The sequence below is a fragment of the Morone saxatilis genome, unplaced genomic scaffold (assembly GCF_004916995.1).
Source record: "Morone saxatilis isolate NCDOM2014 unplaced genomic scaffold, NCSU_SB_2.0 Contig2, whole genome shotgun sequence".
NCBI lineage: Eukaryota > Metazoa > Chordata > Actinopteri > Moronidae > Morone > Morone saxatilis.
In genome coordinates this window covers 7509642-7532061 of record NW_023339762.1, presented here as the reverse complement: position 1 = coordinate 7532061, position 22420 = coordinate 7509642, and the positions used below count along the sequence as shown (strand labels likewise).

Genomic DNA, 22420 nt, shown 5'->3' with positions numbered 1-22420 from the left:
ACAGCACAATTCCTGCTTTACACTCAAATTGAAGTTCTAAAACACATTTTTTTCAAAAACACTACACACAATTCTCTGCATTTGGCACAATTTTCATGAAGAAAATATCTTGTTTTCACAAGGAACACACTGTCATTCAAATATTCTAAAGTTAATTGGCCCTACTATGCACACTGACTCATCACATGGGCAAACACCATTGTTGGTTTGGGATGTACACTGTATACATTGTTTTTGTGGAAAAATAAAATATATTTGTTACCGTGTATTTGTGTGTTCTGAGTATAGAAAACAATATTCTTCAAATATTTTACAACACACTTATGTATGTTCTGTCTGTAGTAAGTGTAACACTGAACAAAAAAAAGGCCTAAAGCCATTATGATGAATGGGAGAAGAAGATGTTTTCCATTCATCATAGTGTTTTACATTGAGCATTAGTGTTCAACCTGGTTCTTATAAATGTCTATTCAATATGATGGTTTGTGTGTGTCATTTGAAAACAAAATATCATTTTGAGAAGAGTAAACATTATTTTGAATGTAAAGTTTCATTTTGCAGGAGAATTAAGGGGTTTGCCCATTGTGTGTGTTATTTTGGATTTGCGTGTGGAGTTCTGAGAGTATGAGGCATGCTTTCAGAAAATGTGTGTAAACAATCCAGAAAAACTGTAAGTGTAGCCTTCAGTACATGTCATCTGCTGGCACATACTGCCACCAGCTGGTGTCCATATGCAACTACAACAAACAAACTTATTATGGCCTATTTGATTTAAAATACTTATTTGGATTTGCATTTACTACAAGTCTACCGAAAATGCACTAGATTAAAACAACCAATCAGAGCTGAGAAAAATACATAGTCACTTTGGGTTGGAAGCTTGAAGATAGCTGATGCTGAGTCTCATTCCCAGGGACCCAAAATGTCTGTATTTGATGTCCTGGGAATGAGACTCAACAGTCAACTGTTTCAAGGCTCTGATTGGTTGTTTTCATTCAGGCCCGGTAAATTCTTACAAATACCATTAGGAGCACTAGGAGAAGCCAGAGGAACCTGATTTTTTTTTTTTTTACAGATGATCTGTTTCATGTATTACTGTCAGGATATAGTGAAAGTTTCAGTAAATATGACAAAAGGTTATTTTTTTTATAAGTTACCTACTGCAGCTAGTTATTATGATTCATTATTATAGTGTTTTTCTACTAATCTGTATATACATATATTTTACACTTTCTTTGACAATGTAAACATCTGTTTCAAATAAAGCCACTTTGAGTTTAACTGAATTGAAAACTACAAAGTAGATAAAGAGGCACACTAACTTAACCAATAAGCTGCAGGTTATTCTACAGGTCTACATTATGCAAAGCTCTGTGTAGCATATAGTAGCAGTGCAATAGAGCAAATAGATCATCATATTTAAACTAAATGCTGGGTAATGTGGTTCCATGTAACTTCCTGCACATGTGCACCACAAACCCATCAGGCACTAACTGAAGAATAAGTGCAATGGTAGTAAAACTGATATATTTTCAAATAGTCTTTGGTGTAAACTGCAGATTCTGAGAGTACATTATGTCATGTAGCTACCTGTAGAACAGAGTTACAGCAGTTAAGGCGGTTCCAGCACTTTGGATAGAGAAGTTTAAGCACTTCGACGGCCTGCAATAAATATCTAAATGCGCATTGCTTCCTGAACAGATACATTCTTTAAAGGCTGCAACTGACAGCTTCTTTTAATCAAAAATGCCACTTCCTGTTTCTCTGTGTTGTCTCATGTAAGTAATGACAACTTCATTTCTATAGCACAGACAATATAACACCACAGAATAGACAAAGAGGCCATGTGGTCTTTGGTGTTACTGTTATGATTGTAATCTGAATATATTTGGGTTCTGGACTGCTGGTCACACAAAACAAGCAGCATGTCACCTTGGAATTACCTGCTTAGACAGGTGTTTGGGTAACCTGTATGCACCATGTCTGCACTTTATGGATTTATTGTGTATTTTTATTGCGTTTTTATTTCATTATGTACTTTGCCTCCCTTCTTGATTGCTGTATATTGTCTCTGTAAAGCACTTTGTGACTTATGTTTATGTCAGTCCCTATAGGATTGTTGTGGCATAAAATTCCTGATTTTACAGCAGCTTTTCAAAAAAAATGTGTAAAGAAACGTATTTATTTTTGATGAAATTGGGTGAAGAAAAAACCTACTGTGGCTTTAATGCCTACAATTAGCCAGAGCCTATGGCTGCCTCCGACTCGCATGTTTTATCCAACCAACAGTCTTGAGGACGGACTTGATTCCTGACATTTTTGGCTTGTGAGCCTTAAAAACAAGGCTGTAACAGGTTGCATATGTCTACAATTTGTGATTCAAGAGTTACCAGTATTTATTTTTATTTTTTTAAAGAAAAATGATTAGAATAATTAGAGAGAAAAAATCTAATTTGTGTAGCAGAAATGTGTTTTTTCTTGACACGTGTCACTAATAACACTAGCTCTGTTCTATACAGCGAAACAGCACACCAGGACCCTGAAACTGAAGCAGCTAAATGGAATTCATTCCGGTTTTTTAATCACACCTGTGCTTTTCTGTCAAAATGTCCTCTGTGAAAATGGTCTTGTCATTCTTGTCAATTAAAATTAAAATTAAAATTTTAGCTGATTAGTCTAATTGACTAAAGGGCTACATTCTTTTTTATGTAGTGTACTGTAGTGACCCATTTGTTAAATTCCCTGATAATTAATAGATATAAAATTAAAGATAATTAAATTCCCTGACAATTAATAGATATGTTTGCAAACACAACTACAACCCCCCACCCCTAGAGCTGTGTGCCTAACGGCTTTCTTTCCTTTAGAACCTGTTGTTCTAAACCTGAGCTGTTAGCTCTCAACAGGTGGTATGGCCTTTGGAGAAGTCTTGCCAAATGTCCATCAGCTGTGACGGTTTAAACTGGTTGACGATGATCAGTTTGGCAAAAGTGCACCTGTTGTACTCCAAGTTTCTGATTTCAAACAGATTCCTGAGGGTCAGCAGGCTGTAGGAGTACACCGGTCGGATGCCCAGCACACGCAGACACAGCCCCACGTAGACGTCCTCCAGGGGGATCGCCCGGACAAAACTGGACGCCCAGGAGATCCTGGCGGCCAAGTCTGCAGAGAAGACGTACCCTGCTCCGGACACATACGGGGGGAAGGTGTCCTCGGGGTACTGCTCCTCTGACAAGTGCCATTTGCTGTTACTCTCCCTCCTCGGGCTGCCGTCCCTTATTACGGACCCCGTGATGAAGCCCTGCCGGGGGGAGCTCCTCAGTTGTCTTCGGAGGTAGAACACATTTACAAAGATGTCAGCATCCACCTTCATGGCGTAGGAGGCGTTTGGACAGTGGGTCGCCAGCCAGTTCATCATCATCAAGGTCTTGAGAGTCAGGTTTTGGTAACTGTCCTCAAAGTCCATCTGGACAATGTCTGCATGTCTCCTGCTCTCCTCCACCAGCTTGTCCTGGACGCCGGACACCTGGCCCCCCTCTGGGAGCCCCACATAGAACAGAGTGAGGGTGTCCTGACTTGGAGCCCCCCATGTTTTCCTGATGGCCTCCCTTGCTGCAGACTCAACGGGAGCAACAGGGACCATAAAAACCAGGAAGGGGCTTGTGTCCTGGCAGACAGCAGGCTGGTTGAGAATATAATGGTATGTCTGAGGAGAAATGAGCCTGTAGTCCTCCACGGGGAGGGGGCTGGGCTTTGGCGGATGTTTACCCACTAAGACGAGAGCGGACAGAACGAGCACAGCTGAAACGGTGAGTAACTTAACTAACCTCCAGGAATAAGTTCTCCTCATTGCCCCAAAGTGTCCTGTCCGCTTTGGACTCCGGCCCTGAATCCGAACCGAGCGGTAAACTACGGAAAGTCCCACGGTGTTAACGTCCAGCGGCCACTCCCAGCAGGGAGAACCAGGAAGTTCTATCCAGCCAAAGACGGAGAGGTGCGAGATATCCGACTGAAGCAGAGCCAGCGGCAGAGAGGGACAGCGCTCCTCGGTGTTCAAGATGTTACAGACCTTCGTTGTGATTGGTGGGTTTTACAATACGTATTACAGAAGGCGGGACTTCAAGTAGAGCAGACAGGTTGTCAGCAAAGACTCACCGCATATGGAGGTGAGCTGAGGGCTCAGGCTGCACTAAGGCAGTTGAACCAACTCAGATTTAACCCGGGGTTATCAGGGAAAGTCCGGGTTGACAGACTGATTGATACCCTGGTGTTAAACGGTTCTGCGGCGGTTATCAAGATGTCACTTAACTGAGTGGGGGTCAACTTAATCTGTGTTCTGTGTTGCATAAAATGGCAGTTTTGGCAAAGCAAGAAGAGTTATTTCCTAATGGCTGGTGCCCTGATAATATGAGGATATGAGGAGTTTAAATAAAGTGAACGTATTGTGGCCAACACAGGGACAGGGAGGCTTGTTGGCAACGCACTGTCAATAGAGTAAATTCATAAGTAACATTACAGTGTTGATGTCGTAGGTTCTCTATTTTTTCACTTACTTTGTGATATGATTGAATACCCCAGCGGTAAACCAAGATTAAAGTGCTAAATTCAGTGCCAAAATATCTCAGAAAATTAACCATTAATGAATTAACAGGAATTAAAGCAAGAAAGTGAGCCTGGACCAGAGTTATCCAGAGGAAACGTGTATAATGTATTGAATTAAGTATTATGTGGATTTAAAACTGCTCTATGGCTGAAAGACCTTTAAACCCTGAATTAAAATCTACTCCCTAAAGCACAGAGGCTAAATGTAATGCTACTGATATAAGTGTACCCTCTGGGTTCCTCTGCTCATAAAGTGTTTTGTATTCAATGTATGTATATTAAAAGTGAGTGAATGTATTTCTATACTTTTTAACGATTGAATGGGAACATAACGGATGCATTCTGGGCCTAGAGGTTTGCAAAGATACTGAATTCCCTCAGATTAGAATGGATATCTTTATAGAGATCATCATCATCATCATCATCATCATCATCATCATCATCATCATCATCATCAAGAGAAACTAGAGGATTTTGATGGTCTCTGAACACCCTCGCCCTCCACAGTGAGCCTCTCACAGTTTGTGTACCAATGACTTTTAAATGTGCTGCCATTTTTCTCCACAGATTGTGGGTCACTTTTTTTCCCTTTATCAACAATTAAGCTACAATGACAAACTTACTTGGCACCATCAAAAACATTTTTTTCCATCATGGATTATATATTATTGTATTGCAAAAGCAGTTGTGCTTAACAGGTTAATAGTTAATATTTAGCGATCATGCAAGACCTCCACAGGCAAAAGGTGCTCTGTTTTTACATTAGTGTTGCACAGGTAAGAGTTAATACATTAAATTTAAATCTGGTTCTTAGGAATTCATTTGAAGGAAGTTTAGTCAGACAACTCACGTTTGAAATGTTTATTACAGCAGTATAGCATATTTAGATTTTGGCGTCTAGAGATGCTCTGTCTAATTCACTCCCCGCACCCGCAGATATGTTTACATAGAGATATTGGGGAGTGATGCACAAATACCTTAACCCCCAGTCGGAGCCTACAGGTGGATGCTGGGGTGGCGCAGCAGGCAGCAATAGTTTACAGAGCAGCAGCGATGTGATACAATGCAACAGTGGCATTGACAAAGCAGGGGGAGAGCTGGGAAATTTTGCAGATTAAATAGACTGCCAGATTGAAAGGGTGCACTTGGTTGGTGATTATGGAATATGTCATGTGTGTATAGCAGCGCAGCTCGAGTTGACTGCCTGAACTAGCTCGCAGGCTTCGCTCCATTCTTGTAAGTCTTACCTTATTGACTACAGTCATGTAAACTTGCATTTCTGCAAACATTTTTCAAACACTGTTTTAGAGTATACAGAGTGTCAGTGATCAGCCTTCGGTTTCCATCAATATCCATACAATGTTTAAAAATCCATTTACTGTCATTCTGTGCTCTCAACCATATATACGGAATACTTTTGAATATTAACTTATAGATTTTTAATATTGTGCAAAATCATTAGAAACCAGTTGAAGCCAAAATGGTAAATATTTAATTCTGAAACATGACTTGAAAATGAGCTTGCTGTAGTGCAAGGCAGTAAATAATCTCACAGCTGCAGTAATCAATATTTTTGTATTAACAATGTGTTGTTCAGACCTAAATCTGCAGTTCCCCTCAGCTCTACCAGGCATTTTAGCATCTTTCAGCTCATTGTTTCGATTTTACAGCCCACTCACTCTTACTGCTTTCAGAGCATTGTTTCCAGTAGCAGCAGGCAGCGGTTTCAAGGAGAAAGTCAAAAACAACTGTACACTTTCTGAATAACACCAAATGGCAATTTGGCTAAAACATCATTTTCATCACTAAATTTGATCATATACCTGTAGTGAGCGTATCAAACCCTAACTCTAAAAACAACCATCAACAATTTCCACAACTATTTTCAACCATTCGCACATTGGTGCGTGGCTGGCTCTGGTGGGATTCAAAGTATTAACCCCCGGCAGTGTTTGTGCCAGCCTCCGCTCACCAGACTCCACAGGAGCACAACCAAGGCAACCTTCTCAGCTAGTAAACCTCTCCTTCTTGCTTCCTGAATTCCACATTGCAGCGTGGGCGGTCACTCCCATCGCATAATCTCACGTAAGTCCACTAGCTTGACATTTAGCCCTCTATGTGCAGGTTTGCTTACTGTTAGTGCAGTAGCAGCTGTCTGTGGACGTATAAACTAGCTAATAAAGAAGACCCCTCGGTGAAGGCGCAATAATAAACAGCAAAAGCTCGTCCTGCTGGGAGAAGAACAGCAGATCAATAAGGTCAATTGAGTCGGTAGAAAACTCTGAGCTGTTTTGATCAATCCACCTTTGAAGCACCTGAGACAATTTCTTAATTCTCAACGATTTTCTTAGATTCTCAGTGTGTGTTTGTATGCGTGCTCAGGGAAAAGCGATGTGCATCCGATAATGAACTAGAGGAATCCCACTTCACTGGAGAAAGACACAACATCAACAGTCCACGTACATTTGAGAACAGAATTACTGCATTATAATTAGACTGTTAGAGCAATTTTGGTTTACAACATGACTGTGGGAGTCTCTCTTACTGTATCATTTAACACTGCTTCATCTGGCCTATCAATACGCATCAACATCATCTTCCCCCATTGTGACCACCAACCTTTACAGAGTCACAATTGAGCTTTCCAGCACCATTCTTTATTTCTAGTTTAGTGAAATCCATTAACTTACATCTTTCTGACATTGTCATCTACATACCTCCGGTGCACTGCTTATGCTAATCTAAAGCCTGCATGATTTACAATACAATTTGAACTTTGTCCCTTCTAAGTTCTGAAATCTACTGTAGTTACACTACAACCCAGCACTATGGATAAAATCCACTATCATAGTTTATCTAACTTTATATTGAGATACTATTTATTGTGATTTTCTAAATTATCTTAAAATTCAATTCAGTTTCTGGATAAAATAATCAGACTGGAATGACTGTTTTTAACTAATCCAAAAAAATAAATACCTGACAATCCAAGGCACTTTTCATCATATTGATGCAAAAAGATAAACAAAAAAATCCAATATTGCCCGCAAACAGCCCCGCTCACTGATTTGCAGTGTTTTCCAATATAACCTACCACAGGATAAGCGGTATTAAGTCTTGGTTCATCCTTAATATATTGCAGTCAACATCAAGGACTTGCTTGACATGTTTGCTTTGTCTGGCTGATTTTCATTTTCATTTTAGATGTCTATAGATTAGCCTACTGTTTGATGTGATGTTACCAACATTTCCCTAATATTCCCCCAAGATTCAAGAGGTTTAATATCATATGATAATAAATAATAAAATAAATATTAATGATACTGATGGAGGAGCAAAGCTACATGTTGAAGCAAGGAGCTTAGATAAAGTTTTTACGCATTGCAATCTGTTGTACCTGCTAGCACTATAACTCTAAACAACCTACTTTGAGGACATATCACAATTTCATTGTGCATTGTGCAATTTTTGAGTGCAACACTCAGGCCAATAAGGTGTAATTATTTAGGCTGCAGAACTTATAAGACATTATTTTCATCATTTTATACGCATCCGAATGTAAGTCAGCATCACATACTTTGAAAACCCTACAAAAATTGACTAGGATTTTAAAAATAGAATTGTGTTTTATTAGATCTATCATTTTCAATAATAGACCTGCCAATGGATGGAAGAGGCGAAAACTGTGTATGTATTTGTAAAACTTGTGATCTATTTCTTTCAGCTCTGCCAAGATTGTAGCTCGTGTCACATTTCTGCAGATAAAATATCGTCAACTGAGTATTGAACATGAATATATTTTTGTAACTTGATCAACCAGATTAATAGTTCTCATTGAAAAATTGAGAGCAACTGAATTTACACCACACTACTAATGACACTCACTCATACTGATGTGAATATAAGTTACATACTATACATTGACTATAAAGCATTACAAATTACAACAATTTAAATGCTGTATGTTATACTGTGATGTGTTTACAGCATGCGTAGAAATGGATTATTTTCAGCTCAAAGCACAGTGACCACATTAAAATCCTATATTGTGCTCAGTAGAAAGGCATCAAACACTACTAATCAACAGAATGTCTTCAGATCCGTCCACAGCAATCACAGAGATGGACGAAAGTGGCTATGCAAAAGATGAAAGCAGAGGAACAGAGGGGGCAGGAGGTGAGCTGGTTAGTAATGTGATGGAGCCATGACGGCGCTCTGAGGTACCCGGGTGAAGCTACGGTGTCTGGCTGGTGCCTTAATTAGGCCAAATGACTCCTTCAAAAACTCATTAATGCAGCCACTCAGCATGACCCCCACTGGGCCTCCAGCGGTTTGGACCTGCCACATGAGACCGATCTGTTGGTTTTACGCTCTTTGCTCTGTTCCACTGAAATTATGGAGGAGCAAAGCTACAGGTTGAAGCAACATTGAGTTGCATTAAAGCTGTGTTTGAATTGTTTTAGTTAGTAGTCAGCGGATTAATTAATAGGAAAAATGTAATCGAGTGGAAATGTATGAAACAATAGGTAAGATAAAGAATAATGAATTCATTTTAGCACTTAAATGTAAGAGCGTACACAGCCACAGAGCACCTCGCTGCTCTGAATTGACTCTTCCTCATGACAGTGTTTTTTTATTTTATTATTTTAGTTCATTTAACTAGGACTCAAGTGTCAACTGTACGAAATAAAAAGCAATCTATGTATCTGGGGGAAACAAAAATGTTTAAGAATGCTACATAAACTTACGCTGCCTGTGTACATATCTTAAATAAATCTATAATTGTGTGTCAAGGTCTTATTATAAAGCTGCTCCTATTGTGTTTACTTTAACTTTGGAATTTTCCAAATAAATGAATTGTAGCCGTCATTAAAAGCCATTATGGGGCGCCAGGTTAGCTCAGTGGGTAGAGCTGGCGACCATTACTGATCCTTGCTGCCAGCAGCCCAGGGTTCGAATGCGCACCTGGCGGCCCTTTTCTGCCGTGTCATCCCCTTTCTTTCTGCCCCTTTCCTTTCTGGTCTCAAGCTGATCACTATCATAAAGGCAATAAAAGCCCAAAAAAATACTTAAAAAAATAAAAAAGCCATTATGGTTTTTGAGGTTTGGATGTTATTTTCTAGCTAAATAAAATTTTGAATAAAAAAAGTATATTATAAATATGGTTTTGCCAATGATTGTTGAATAGGGGTCAGAACATGTTCTCACCCCCAACCCGTCAAATCGTCAAGCTTTAATGGTAAACGTTAAAATGTCACAGTTTGGTTAAGTCACCAAAACTACTTGGTTAAGATTAGGAAAATTTACTTTATGCACCTGACCTAACTTAAGTACATGAATAAAATGTAACTAACGTAACGTATCTGGTTTCACATGGGACACGAACAGCGCTTTCCTGGGTTAAAGTCCTGTGTTTGTTTCAGCCGTCCATTCACACCAACACCACCATATGCTGACTTCCTCGCTCTTTATACTACGTCACCTGACTTTGACTGCTGGTGTGTCCAGAAATCCCTGTAGAGGGATAACTACTAGGTCATAATTTAAAGTGGAGGGCCACTGACCAAGCTGCAGTATTTGACGAATGGTGTGTGAGAACAGGTTGCTTATCTACTTTAAAATAATGCAAACAATAAGTTTATTAATCAATTTGATTAATCACCAGAAAATGTATGAACAAAAATTATAATTAGTCCTTTCTCTAGCAAAATTACCAAACATTTGCTTATTCCTTCCTCCTTTTCTCACTGTTTCTAATAATGATAAATTCAATATTTCTGCATTTTGGACTGTTGGTCAGGTAAACCTTGAGCTCTGTGAACTTGTGATTGGAAGTTTTGAAATTTTATGGATAAACAGTTTGAAAAACTATTAAATACATAAATTGACAATGAAAATAATCATTAGTTGTAACTCTACCTAAAGCCTTTTTTTTTTTTTTTGCCTTTTCTAACACTGAAGGTTGTTTAACTACGTCCTTCAAATGTATATGTATAATAAAACCTGCTTAGCATTGCAGTGATGCTGGCTGTGTGTGTACAGTAGTGAAACGTAAGAAACATCACACAGGATTCCTTCTGTCTCTTTCTTCACTTTCCTCGTGTAAAGTGCAACATCGGCTGTGACACATCGACCAGCCTCTCAGCAGGTCAGCGTCCGGCTTCAATACAGCCACATCACAACAGGCCAATTCTTCGACGGGATACACTTCCTACCTTTTGTGCCCAAAGGTCACGGCTATCTCTCCACTGTGGACCACTCAGATCAGATGACAGCCACAACGACGTGAACGTCTTTGTTCACAAACATTCTCCGAGGACCGACCTTCTGCAGGGCTCACCTGATTCGCTGTTTCCTATCCATGCACAAAACTAAACTCTATCTGTGTGTGTGTGTGTGTGTGTCATCAAGGCCTTGTGATCAGGAGTGATAGGCACTCATCAGTCAAACAGCCGTGTGCTATTGCAGCAGACTGAAGGATTTTCTTCTCACTGATGCACAATATTGGACTTGAGTTAATCAATCTGTCAGTTCTTCTGCTTGACTACACATGTGATGAGTGCGGCGATGGTTTGGATTTATTGAGTGAAGAAGGGTTTTTACTGAAGGATGGGATCTATGGACTGAATGCCTCAGTAGCTTTGTCAACACGCAGAGACACCAAAGTGGGAAAATCACACCGCCTACCAGCTCAGGGCTGGTAAATTTTGTGTTGGTGACGCTGCTGAGGGTGTCGACTCTGCCATCCTCTTGGCAGCTAAAAAACAGTGTTAAATAGTCGTCTTCTGTTTAAAAATAATCAAACTAAATGGTTAAGTAATGGATGCTTCTGTCAAATAGTGGAAGCTATACCGACCATCTCGTCTTATGGGTGAAAATGTGACAGCACTGGTACTGCTGACAAATGCTTCAACTAGAAGTAAAAAGAAAACTGACCACATATGGAGCTATATGGATTAGAGCCACAACGATCAGTTGATAAATCGATTAGTCCATCACAGTATAGACAATGAATCGGAAACAGTTTTGATTAGAGATTATCTGCAAAAATCTGAATTTTATTGCTTTTCTTAGTCTTAAATTATAGTGAATTCCATATAACTGAGTTTTGGACAGACAAAATAAGACATATGAAGATATAACCTTGTGCTGTAGGATATTAGGATGTGCATGTTTCAGTGTTTTATGGTGTTTTATAGACCAAACAATTAATATATTAATTAAGAAGCAGATAAATAGGTTGACTGTAATAATCATTAGTTGCAGCCCTAGCGGTTGATGTCAAGGACCCACAAATTCATACACAGCAGATACACAGACCTGTGTTTGATAAGATGTAGTCTCAGGGATCCCTGTCTGATAAGATTTAATTAGTCCATAACTGTCTTTAGTGTAGATTGGCAGATTAACAGTGAACAGTTTGACTCAACTCTCTCACTGCGTTAACTTCTAGTTAGGGCTGCTCAGAATGCTCCAGTGACTTGGTGTTGCACTCTCATGAAGTCAAGAGACAGACAAAATCGATGCAGCAGAAACCAAGATATCCTGTCTTTTGGTTAAAGTTATGCTCCAAAAATTCAGAATCCAACATTTCCTATAATGCAATCTTTCATCATCTTTCATTAGGCGGTCACTGTCTGGAAAACAGTCCTTCCTTTTAAATTCCACACGTGCAGTTTGTAACACAGGATTCCTGTTATAAATAAGAAGCCTCTAAGCCTCTAATTCTCTGAGATTTTCCACAGCCAGAGTAGCGCTCATGTAACATATAAACATGTAATTCTAGAAACATTGTCCCAGTTACTCTACAGACCTCCCACTTGGAGCTATTTTCTACTAAAGAAATAGCACCTATTCAAATTGTTGATTGTAGACTACAATTCCAATTTAAAGTATCCAAAAATCACGTGATCAACCATCGCTACTCCACAACTTTACATAGTGAAAGCTAGGTTTTTCAGCTCGTTCATGAGATATTTAATAGAGAAATTAATGTTTTTGTTCATCACAGGTCACTCATTCGCTTGAATTTCTCCCACAGGGGATCAATAAAGGAACATCTTATCTTATGCCAAAGAGCACATATACATCAACCAGACTCAAAACTCAACCATGAAAGAAATGTCACTGCAATTCGTCACCGCCCAGCCATCCATTTTCTATAATCACTACGTGATCTATTCACAGCTACATGGACCAGAGCCTACACATATGTTTGCATGAATAAGAATTGCATTTTGTAAGCACACATGACTCATAATTCTTAACAGTATCATTTCAAAAGATTTTTTTTTCCAGATGGTGGCTCAGTTTGAAAGAAACTTCCCAGGCTCTGATCTTAGAATCGTTAAGGTCATTAACAAGCTGACTTCTGCTGCCGAGCTATTATCGGGATCTTCTTCTTAGGCCAACGTAAAACAGAAACAGCGGCTCCTGCAGCAGCTAGCTGATTTTAGGTCAGTGGAAACATAATTCAGTCTTTGTTCTTTTGTTTGTTATAGGTCTCAAAACAGACCCAGTTTTCCAGTAAAATAAAAAAAAACATAATCTAGTCCTAAGCCTATAGAGCTGGATGCTGGTAAATAATCAAATATCACAATATCATATATCAATATTATATTACTGATGACAGTTTATGGGTGACTGCTACTTTTAGAGATTAAACAATTGTTTAGTCAACTGACAGAAAAAAGTATTTTGATAATAAATTATTATTATTATTTTTCAAGCTAAAATTATATACAGCTTCTCAATTGTAAGTATGTAATGTATGCGGTTGTAACTTGTACTATTTCTTAGTCTCATGTGGTCTACAATTTTATATTGTTGCTTAATTTGTCTGATCAAGAGTCCAAAACTGTATTTAAAGATGCCACCTTGACTTTAGGAAATTGTGATGGCATGTGGAAAAAAACACCTTACAAGGATAGATAGATAGATAGATAGATAGATAGATAGATAGATAGATAGATAGATAGATAGATTAGCAGCTTACATTTGAGAAGGTGGAACCAGATATTACTGGTGTCTGATTAAATGAAAACGGACTATGTCTGACTATTTCCTACGTATCGACTAATCAATAAATCGACTCTATCAGCTCTATTATTGATAGATATATTCTATTTTATTTTTATTCTATAATTTCTTAATGCTTTAGCAATGGTGTCTTGTCATTCCAATAAAGGGAACTGAATAAAAATTTAATTACTCTGATTGACACATCAGAAATTAGCATGAATAAATATATAAAATATATATTAGGGCTGACCACACTACAGGAGTCTCATGGGCCCGTTGCAGAATCCAGAAATTACTCCTCCCTCTCTCCCAACCTGTTTCTTTGTATCTCCATCAGTTTACCCCTCTAGTGTTACAGTAGAAAGGAGTAGAGGGGTTGCTGCTTCAGTAGTAAAACTGCCACAATCTGAGCCAAACACACTGCTTCAGTCTTCAGTCTCCACTCCACACGCAAAATTCAATACAATTACAATATTACATTATCACAAGGCATGAAAAGTGTCTATTTGCTGTGATAAAAACATAGATTCCCACAGATCTGCATGTGGCAGCTCTATCAGAGCTGTGACAGTACAGTGCAGACATGTCAACTCTGACCTCCATCTGGAGATCACCCAAACCTGCTGCCAGTGCTGGATTTCTCTCCAGCTCCCCATTTAGGTCCCTATATTATCACTTAGCTTCCACTACTGCAATTCAAAGAGAAAAGTGACCCCTAAAAATCTGCATTTCAGGCTCAAATAAGTGATATTAAACTGTATTTTTGCAATACAACCGAGCGCGAACAGACTTTCTGGCGCGTTTACTCTCCACTACATCCATCACCCGTAGAGACGGACAGTTACTACATGTCAAATATCAGATTATTGAACAATTTCACACATATGGGAATGTCCTTTGTATCTCTAACAGCAGCAGACCGTGTGGGAAACCAGCAGCAGTCGCTACTCACCTACAAGAAACCGTGAGTTCAACTTTGGTGGCAGGTATCGCAGCGGTGAAAGGGTCTGCGTCCCCAATACACGCCATATTCATCGAGCTGCTGCTTGGCCGATCACAAATCGCCCCGTATCCTGCGCCTTAACGGCGGCATGAGAGGAACCGATGGGGGAGAAGAGATGGAGATACAACAGGAAGCCTTGCAATGAGGAGAAGAGAAGCCGTTTTGTTTCTGTAAGCGCGAAGCAGCAGAGAGAGAAACGCAGACTCGGAGCTGCAGCGCGCCGGAGTCGCGTCTCTGTGCGCCTCGGTGCTCCGGAGGAGAGAGGACGGTGTGAAGGGGAGGGAACACACACACATACACTAACACACACAAACACACACACATACACTAACACACACACACAGACACAGGCACAAAGTGGGAGTGTATAGTATTTATCAACTTGTAAGGACCAAATTACTTTACAAACATTGGCCTAAAAGATCATTTCTTCTTCCTCTTTAGAAATTAGATTAAGGATTTAGTTCAGGTTTGGGTTTTGGAGATGAGATTATTTGGGGCCGATAAGGGGTTAAATGGTCATGTGTAGTTTGTTTTATGGTTGGGCTGTGGAATTATGAGTTAAAATCAACTGAAATAATTGATTAAAGGTCCAGTGTGTAATTTATTGTCAGAAATGGCATATAATGTTATAGGTACATTTTCTTTAGTATTACCTGAAAATAAGAATCGTTGTGTTTTCTTTTCCTTAGAACGAGCCGTTTTTAGCTACAGAGTGGGCGGCCATGTTGAACCGCCATGTTTCTCCAGTGGCTCAGAATGGATAAACCAAACTCTGGCTCTGATTGGGCGTTAGCGTTTTTCCTGAGTTTTGTGGCCACCATAGTTTCTCCAGAACATTTGGAAAGCGGTAATTCAGCAGCAAGCAGCAAGCAGTATTCAGTAGGTTGGCTAGATGCCACTAAATCCTACACACTGGACCTTTAACCTGTTTCCTAAGTTTCCAATTAGCCGGTGGGCGGGCGGCCATCTTTGTTTTGATTTGAAACGGACGCAACTTAAGAAAAGGTTAGGAATATTTTTTTTATCATTCAGCAGACAGACTATTTTTCTGGAAACACATTCAGATGAAGAAATGACAAATGTGTTTTCTCATTTTTTTTCAAACACCGCTGGACCATGTTGAGAGCTGCACCAATGTGAAAGGAGTTTGTTCCGTATGAGCTAAACAAGTTATTAAATGAGTTATATTGTCACGTACATAACTTTTAGGTGTGTAGTCTTTTAAATTAGGTATTTTTCCAGTCTTAGATTTTACAAGTCTTAGGTTTTACAACAAACTGCAACTTTCTTGACTTGTAAAATTATCCTTTATTTTGACAAACATCACATGTGTAATTCATGGCACAACTCAAACAGGATGGCACTAGGCTGTATGAAAAGTCAGAGGTCCACCAAGGTTATTACAGGTCATCCTTTGGGGAACATGAATATCTGTAGCAAAGTTAAAATTATGTTGTTGTTTCTTATGTTTGGTGAGAAATTTCACACATTTCACCCTGAATCAGAAATTTCAACCTGCTGTTGGCGCTGGAGGAAAGGTCAGGGGATCCCCACAATCAGTAGGCTTCATACACTGGAAGTCATGAATGTCTTTATAAAATGTCATGACAGTCCATCCAACAATTGTTGAGATATGTCAGACTGAACCAAAGTGGTGGACCAATCAAAAGAATGACATTGCCGCTAGCTTTCCAACAAAAACACTTAAATTCAGGATCCTGTAAATACATATAAAAAAAGTTAAAAACTGGTCCAGAATGCAACTTCTACTAGTGTGATGAAACTTGAAGCCACCAGTGCTCATACACTGAGAATAGACTTGTGGACAGTGACTTGAAGTCGAAATGAACACATCTTCATAGATTCTCCACTTTTTAATATGGTAGAAGGAGTAGATGGCTTTTTAAAGTTTTTAATGTGGAAATTATACTTCTTTTTTTTACAGGAAAAAACATGTCAAATACGCATGAAAGAATAATGTGAGTGTGAATGTTTGTATTTTCGGATGGTATGTAGATAGACATCTGCTCCCTAGAGGGTTACGTTTTTGGTTCAGTGTTACATTTAGGGTTAAGTTAAGGTATAAGGAATGGGTTTGGGCTTGTGGTAAACCTCCAAAGAACTCATTTAAGTCAATACAGTGTCTTTAAGTGCTCCCCTTCTGTGAGCGGGCTGATCAGGTTGTTGATCAATAAACTTATCGATTACTTGGCTGGGAGCTGAGATTCAAGCATTTTAAAACTTACATTTACAGCTGTGTTGAAACAACTTCATTTTCCTTTTCATGTAATTGAGACTTTGTTATTTTTTCCCCTGTTAATTCAGCAGGTTACGAGAGGTGAAGAGGCCTTGTGTTGTTGCAATTATATTATCTCTGTTCCCAGCAGGAGTTTGACAATTACTGTTTATAAGATGAGCTGTTCTGTTATTTAATTACTTGTTTGCACTAATGTTATGAGCTCCTCTAATCATGTGGACGAGGCTGAATTATCCAAAAGCTAATTTTCTTCACAACCACCCTTTAAAATATTAAGGAAATTCAGATGGAAAATAGCACAGAAAACGGAAAGTTGGCTTCCCCTCCATTAAAATTTAAAGTCTTGTTCACATTAGAGCCAACTGACTTATCCATGTGGGTGGGTGAAAATGCAATTATCTGTGTTTGAAGTATAATTGGAAAGCAATGAACCTAACAGTGTGACTCAAATATACTAACATAATTTAAGGAACAATGTTAATTTTGAAATGATTAAAGACGTGCAGTGTCTCAAAATGAGACTGAAAACACCTACAGTAGCTGATCAGGGTCATCAACTCAATACAAAACAACGGTAATTATGGATTAATTATGCATTATTACTATAGTGTGTAAATAAAACACACTTTATCCACTGCCCACATGGAGTGAGAACTGTAAAAAAAATTGTGTCACATGAGCAGAAGGCCAGTCAGGGTTCGGCCAAGTTGTGACTGGACAGAAAAGTGTCACAGAAGCCAGATGACAAAGACCACCTGAGCAAAACAAACTCAATTAACCAGTCCAGCATGAAACTGAGAGCTAAATATGGGAATATGTGTGTCAGCTCCAGTTAGCCTGGAAAAAATGACAGAAAGTTCATCCTGCGGGTCAACACCTGTTTTTCATGTGTTTTCTGTGAGGTGATGTTCCAGCCACCGATCGAAATGTAGCTTTTCAGTATCCTGTGACAGTCCTATAGAGAGCAGTGGTTCCCAACCCTTTTGTACACATGTTGTATCTGCCACTAAGTGATTTTCCTGTCGCTGACTGTTTAATTTGAATTATTTCTAGAGACCTAAAAGGTAAAACTCTATGATATTACCCCAAAACCAAGAGGCTTAAGTCAGCTATGTTAGCGGCTTTGTGAGACTGTGGTGTTATAAGCTAAATGCTATGCCAGCATTCTAACATGCTGATGTTTAGCATTATACCTGCTACACGTTTGCCATGTTCGCCATCTTACTTTAGCGTATGAGCATGCTAACATTTGCTAATTAGCCTTAAACATAAACTGCAGCTAAGGCTGATGGGAGTGCTATTAGTTCTGAAGGTATTTGGCTTTGACTGAAGATTTTAACTTGATGTTGCCGTTCAGGGGATCACCATGGGTATTACAAATTATGCTGACGGGATCCTGTGTGTGTACAAAATATCGAGGCAATCCATCTCATAGTTGTTGAGAGATATAAGTCTGGACCAAGTGGGGGCCGACAGATGGACAGAGCCATCCCTAGAGTCATGTCGCCCGTTAAAATAGTTTAAAAAAACAAGAAAAGTCAGACTTGTCTTTTTTGATATTTTTTTTCTCCTGTTAATCATCCTGCCATTAAGCCTTTCCATCCTGTATTTTATATTTTGGTCATGGAGCAGAAACCACAGTCTTTCTGTATTAGTATTAAATCATTTCTCTGAGTCACATTTTGTGTGAAGGAACTGAATGTGACAATTTTAGTGTAATTTTCTGGCTAAAATTATGTCTACTTACACTACAGCCTCCTCATTTCTACCTGAATTCAGCACCTAGCAATGTGTACAACGTAAAAAACGACTTCAAGATGATCTAACTTGAAGACATTAGGAAAAAATAAATAAAATATGGAGGACTACGGATAATTAATTTGTCTTCTGGTGTTGCTGTCCTGTGGCTACATTAGAGACTCTTTTTCCTCTTTGGGACTTTTATCCAGGTAAAAACACAGAGAAAACGAGCATCAAGAGTGTTGGAAGCACCTTGCTTGCGAAAATATATAAAAAAATATCTGCTGTTTCTGATTTTTTATGCCAGGAACACAGACATTTGAGTGAGAAAACTCTCAGCTTCACACATTTAATTTTTGCAGATTGCAGTTGTTGACAAGTACACTGTGTTTTGGATCAGGTCTGTTAGGCTTTTAGGAAAGAAAAGTTAATCATCATCAGCATGTAATAAAAAAAACAACCACAGCTGTACTGACTCTATATCAGAACAGGGGAAATTAGGGACAACCTTGGTTAAACTCCATGCACCAAAATGGAGGGTTTGATTTGTTTGTAGGATCTTGAGAGAACGTTTATGTTTTATAACTTGTACAGTAAGATAACATTAACATAACAGTAACATTGTGATGGAACTTTTGTGTCATCATCTTCATCAAGTTCATCGAACACTTTGGTTGAGAATGAAACATCACAACAACTACATGACTCTGGAGATCATCTGACTTTTCGTCTGGCACCACAATGAGGCTGAGTGAGTTTTGATTGTAATGTCTCAACAAATATTGGATGGATTGCCATTTTACAGACATTCTTGTCAAGATAAATTGTGACGCTGACTTTGATTTATGATCAAATACCCAAAGAATTAATGACATTCTCATCATCCTCAACTGTAATTTGTCTTATATAGTATGATGTAACCAGGAAAGAGCCTTACTGAGATTAGTCTCAGTTATTAGCATTTAGCTCAAAGCGCTGCTGTATGAGTATGGCCTTACAGAGCAACTAGCATGGCTGTCCTAAGTCTTCAATCTGTTTTACTTTGCTGGGAGCAATCACATGGCGTTATACGATGGATCTAAATTATCTCAACCTTTATTAAGTACAAGTGCAATATTAGCTTCACACAGCAGCTGAGGGAGTGATTCAGATAAAGTGTTGGATCATTTGTAATAAGAAAGCGGCTAATGATTTAGAGAAGGCTTTGTCAATCTCCTCAGTGTAGTTGCATGACAAATGAGCTTTATTATTGGGGAACTTTTATCACCGCTTGTACTTCCTCCAAGGTAATTTCATAGTCTTCCCTGGCTTATGAATGGAGATCTATATTGGTTATAAAATTATTCATGATTTCAGGATCACGCTTTGATTAAGACAATGTTTAAAAATCTTCGAAAACTTTATTAAATATCACTTGTTAAGATTCATTCTTTAATATTGCATCTGAAGTTTGAGTCGAGCGACTCCAATCAAAATACTTGCATGACTTGATGAATTTGGGTTTAATCCCATAAATTGTAAAATAGTTTTTTTGCTGCCCGTGTGTCTGAACAGAATTGTATTATATTCATGCCTCAGTGCCACAAATAGATTTCAAATTATCAGAGTGTGAAGCAGTTCAGACTGCTCCTAATTACTGTCTCCTCAATCTCCTTTTCTCTCAATTTGCCAGAGAGAGACATAGTCTTGCTGTGATAGATGTATAAAGTTTTTCTATAATGTACTAACATCCTCAAACCTGCCCGACCCACCGGTGGATTCATTATTACAAACTTACGCTGTGCAGCTGAGCATCGTTCAAACCAGCAGAACCTTTTTTTTTTTAAATTCTAGTTAAGTACCCAAACTTAAAAGATACTAATTATATCAAGCTAGAATTATGTATAAAATGATTATTTGATTTGATGCAGTGGTGTCAAAATATGGTTTAGTGTATAATAAGTCAGAAAACTTTTCACCTCTCTTGTATTTATGCAATGTCTTGTGAAGTTTGTTTCCAATTCAAGAGGTAAATGAGGGAAATGCAAGATTAAGGGGTTACATGATTATTTTTTTTTTTTATTTTTCATTTTCTCTTTTGCAACTGGTAACACAACAGAAAGACATGACAAGAATGTCTTTCAGACCTAAAACAATAATAATGAAATAGTGAAACATCAGTGCTGATCAAAGCTTTTTCTGACACGTTAATGAACGTTCTGTATGACAGGAACCCACCATCAGTAAACATCACCTGGTGTGATTTTACATTGTTCAGTGTAAAAGGGTCTTTTAAAACTAGTTTGTGCTGAGGCTGGTCAAAATCTCTCTCTAAGGGGCGGAGATCTGCTCAGCAATAAGCAGCAGGGCTGGAGTGAAAATGTGCACATCTCTGCATCTTGTGAAACAGCTGGTTGTGCTGTTTTTTAATAAGGATTAATAGACTTACATCAAAGAAAGAGGCTACTGACCAATGAATGCATGAGAGGTTTGTGAAAAAGTCAGCAAGAGTAGCAGTAATGGCGGTGGCTTTGTTAAACAAGATGTGTATAGTGGTGATAGGAGTTATTTAAAGACTTGATTTGGTGTTCAGAATCATTGTCGTGGACCCCTGTGACAAAGTCTAAAGTACTTCTGAAGTGTTCTGGGTCAAATAAACCCAAGATAACCTCAGTGACATCCACACACACTCGTCAGCGCGGTAACATTCACATCGGGTGGCCGGTGATTGGTTCTGCCTGTCAGACAGTCCTGCAGATTTATGACAGCAGTCTCTGATGGCCTCCCGAGCTGTTCATTAGGCATCTGAACAAAGTCTGAACAAAGTCTCTGGATGAGTGTTCTCACTGATTGCGGCAACACCACATCTATGTGTTAGACACTGATGTTGATCAAATTGGTCATTTTTTATTTACATAGCCCAAAACCTGGGCTTTACAGTCTGTACGTGTATTCTTAGACCCATGTTCTGATAAGGGAAAACTCCTACCAAAAAGCCCTTTAATAGGGAAAAAAAAGGAAGAACTTCAGAAAGAGCAACAGCTGTGTAATGTTGTACAGCATAACTTGTAAGTTATGTTGCTACGTTCACACTGCAAGCCTTAAGCTTTTCTGGTGTTTAATTTGCACGTCAATATATTTTTTTTAAACTGTTGTTTTTGTTGTGAATAGTTTGACACAGAATACAATTACTCAGCAAGAAAGTGAAGTAACTTTTTTCCAAATCGAGGTCGTTTTTTCTGAGCTTTCATAGCGAATAGGGGCATCAACCAATCACATTGTACAGAACAGACGTCACGTCACAACTCATGGTGGGCCTGTTGATTGTTTGTTTCTCATCACCCTGTATTACATGGAAAAGGATACCAAAATTAAAAAGACAATGTAACAACAGTGAGATGGGATGGCAATTGTTCCCTCTGCACAGACTGCTATGTGGGATTTACTGACAGGGAACTGAAGCTGTTATATCCATCTGTGCTCTCTTCAAAGCCCACAGAAACTAATTGGCTGGCCTGCTTGGTCCGCGGTAAATGTGTGTGGATTGAATTTTTTATTTTGATATTTGCAAATTGTGACATATGCAACAAATTGTTTTGCGACATTCACAGGTAAGTACTTTGAGTATTTATATATAAGGGTGTAGGAGAAACTGGGGTGGCCAAGATATGTCTATGCGAGAAAAAGAAATGCGCACAACCCTATTTGGAGCCAGTGTTCAGTTTTGTCAGTTCTAGGCTACTGTAGAATATGGTAGTTCAACATGGCGGCCTCCATGAAAGGCGACCTGCAGCGCCTGTAGATAAAAACAGCTC

General features: G+C 38.8%; 2 protein-coding genes across 3 annotated transcripts in view; both read right to left on the bottom strand.

Annotated features, from left to right (window-relative positions):
* LOC118330949 (copine-8-like) overlaps positions 1-14684 on the bottom strand; it is a 62112-nt gene extending 47428 nt beyond the window's left edge. For both annotated transcript variants that reach the window (XM_035665698.1, XM_035665699.1), the window contains exon 1: positions 14576-14684. In XM_035665698.1, coding sequence (XP_035521591.1) covers positions 14576-14658 — 83 coding nt within the window. In that variant the 5' untranslated portion in view covers positions 14659-14684. The remainder of the gene's footprint in view (positions 1-14575) is intronic.
* On the bottom strand, positions 1047-4388 carry si:ch73-195i19.3 (beta-1,3-galactosyltransferase 2). Its single transcript, XM_035665700.1, has one exon. It carries the CDS (start codon positions 3848-3850, stop codon positions 2900-2902), a length of 951 nt encoding a protein of 316 aa, XP_035521593.1. The 5' UTR covers positions 3851-4388; the 3' UTR covers positions 1047-2899.
* Positions 14685-22420: the final 7736 nt, after the last annotated feature.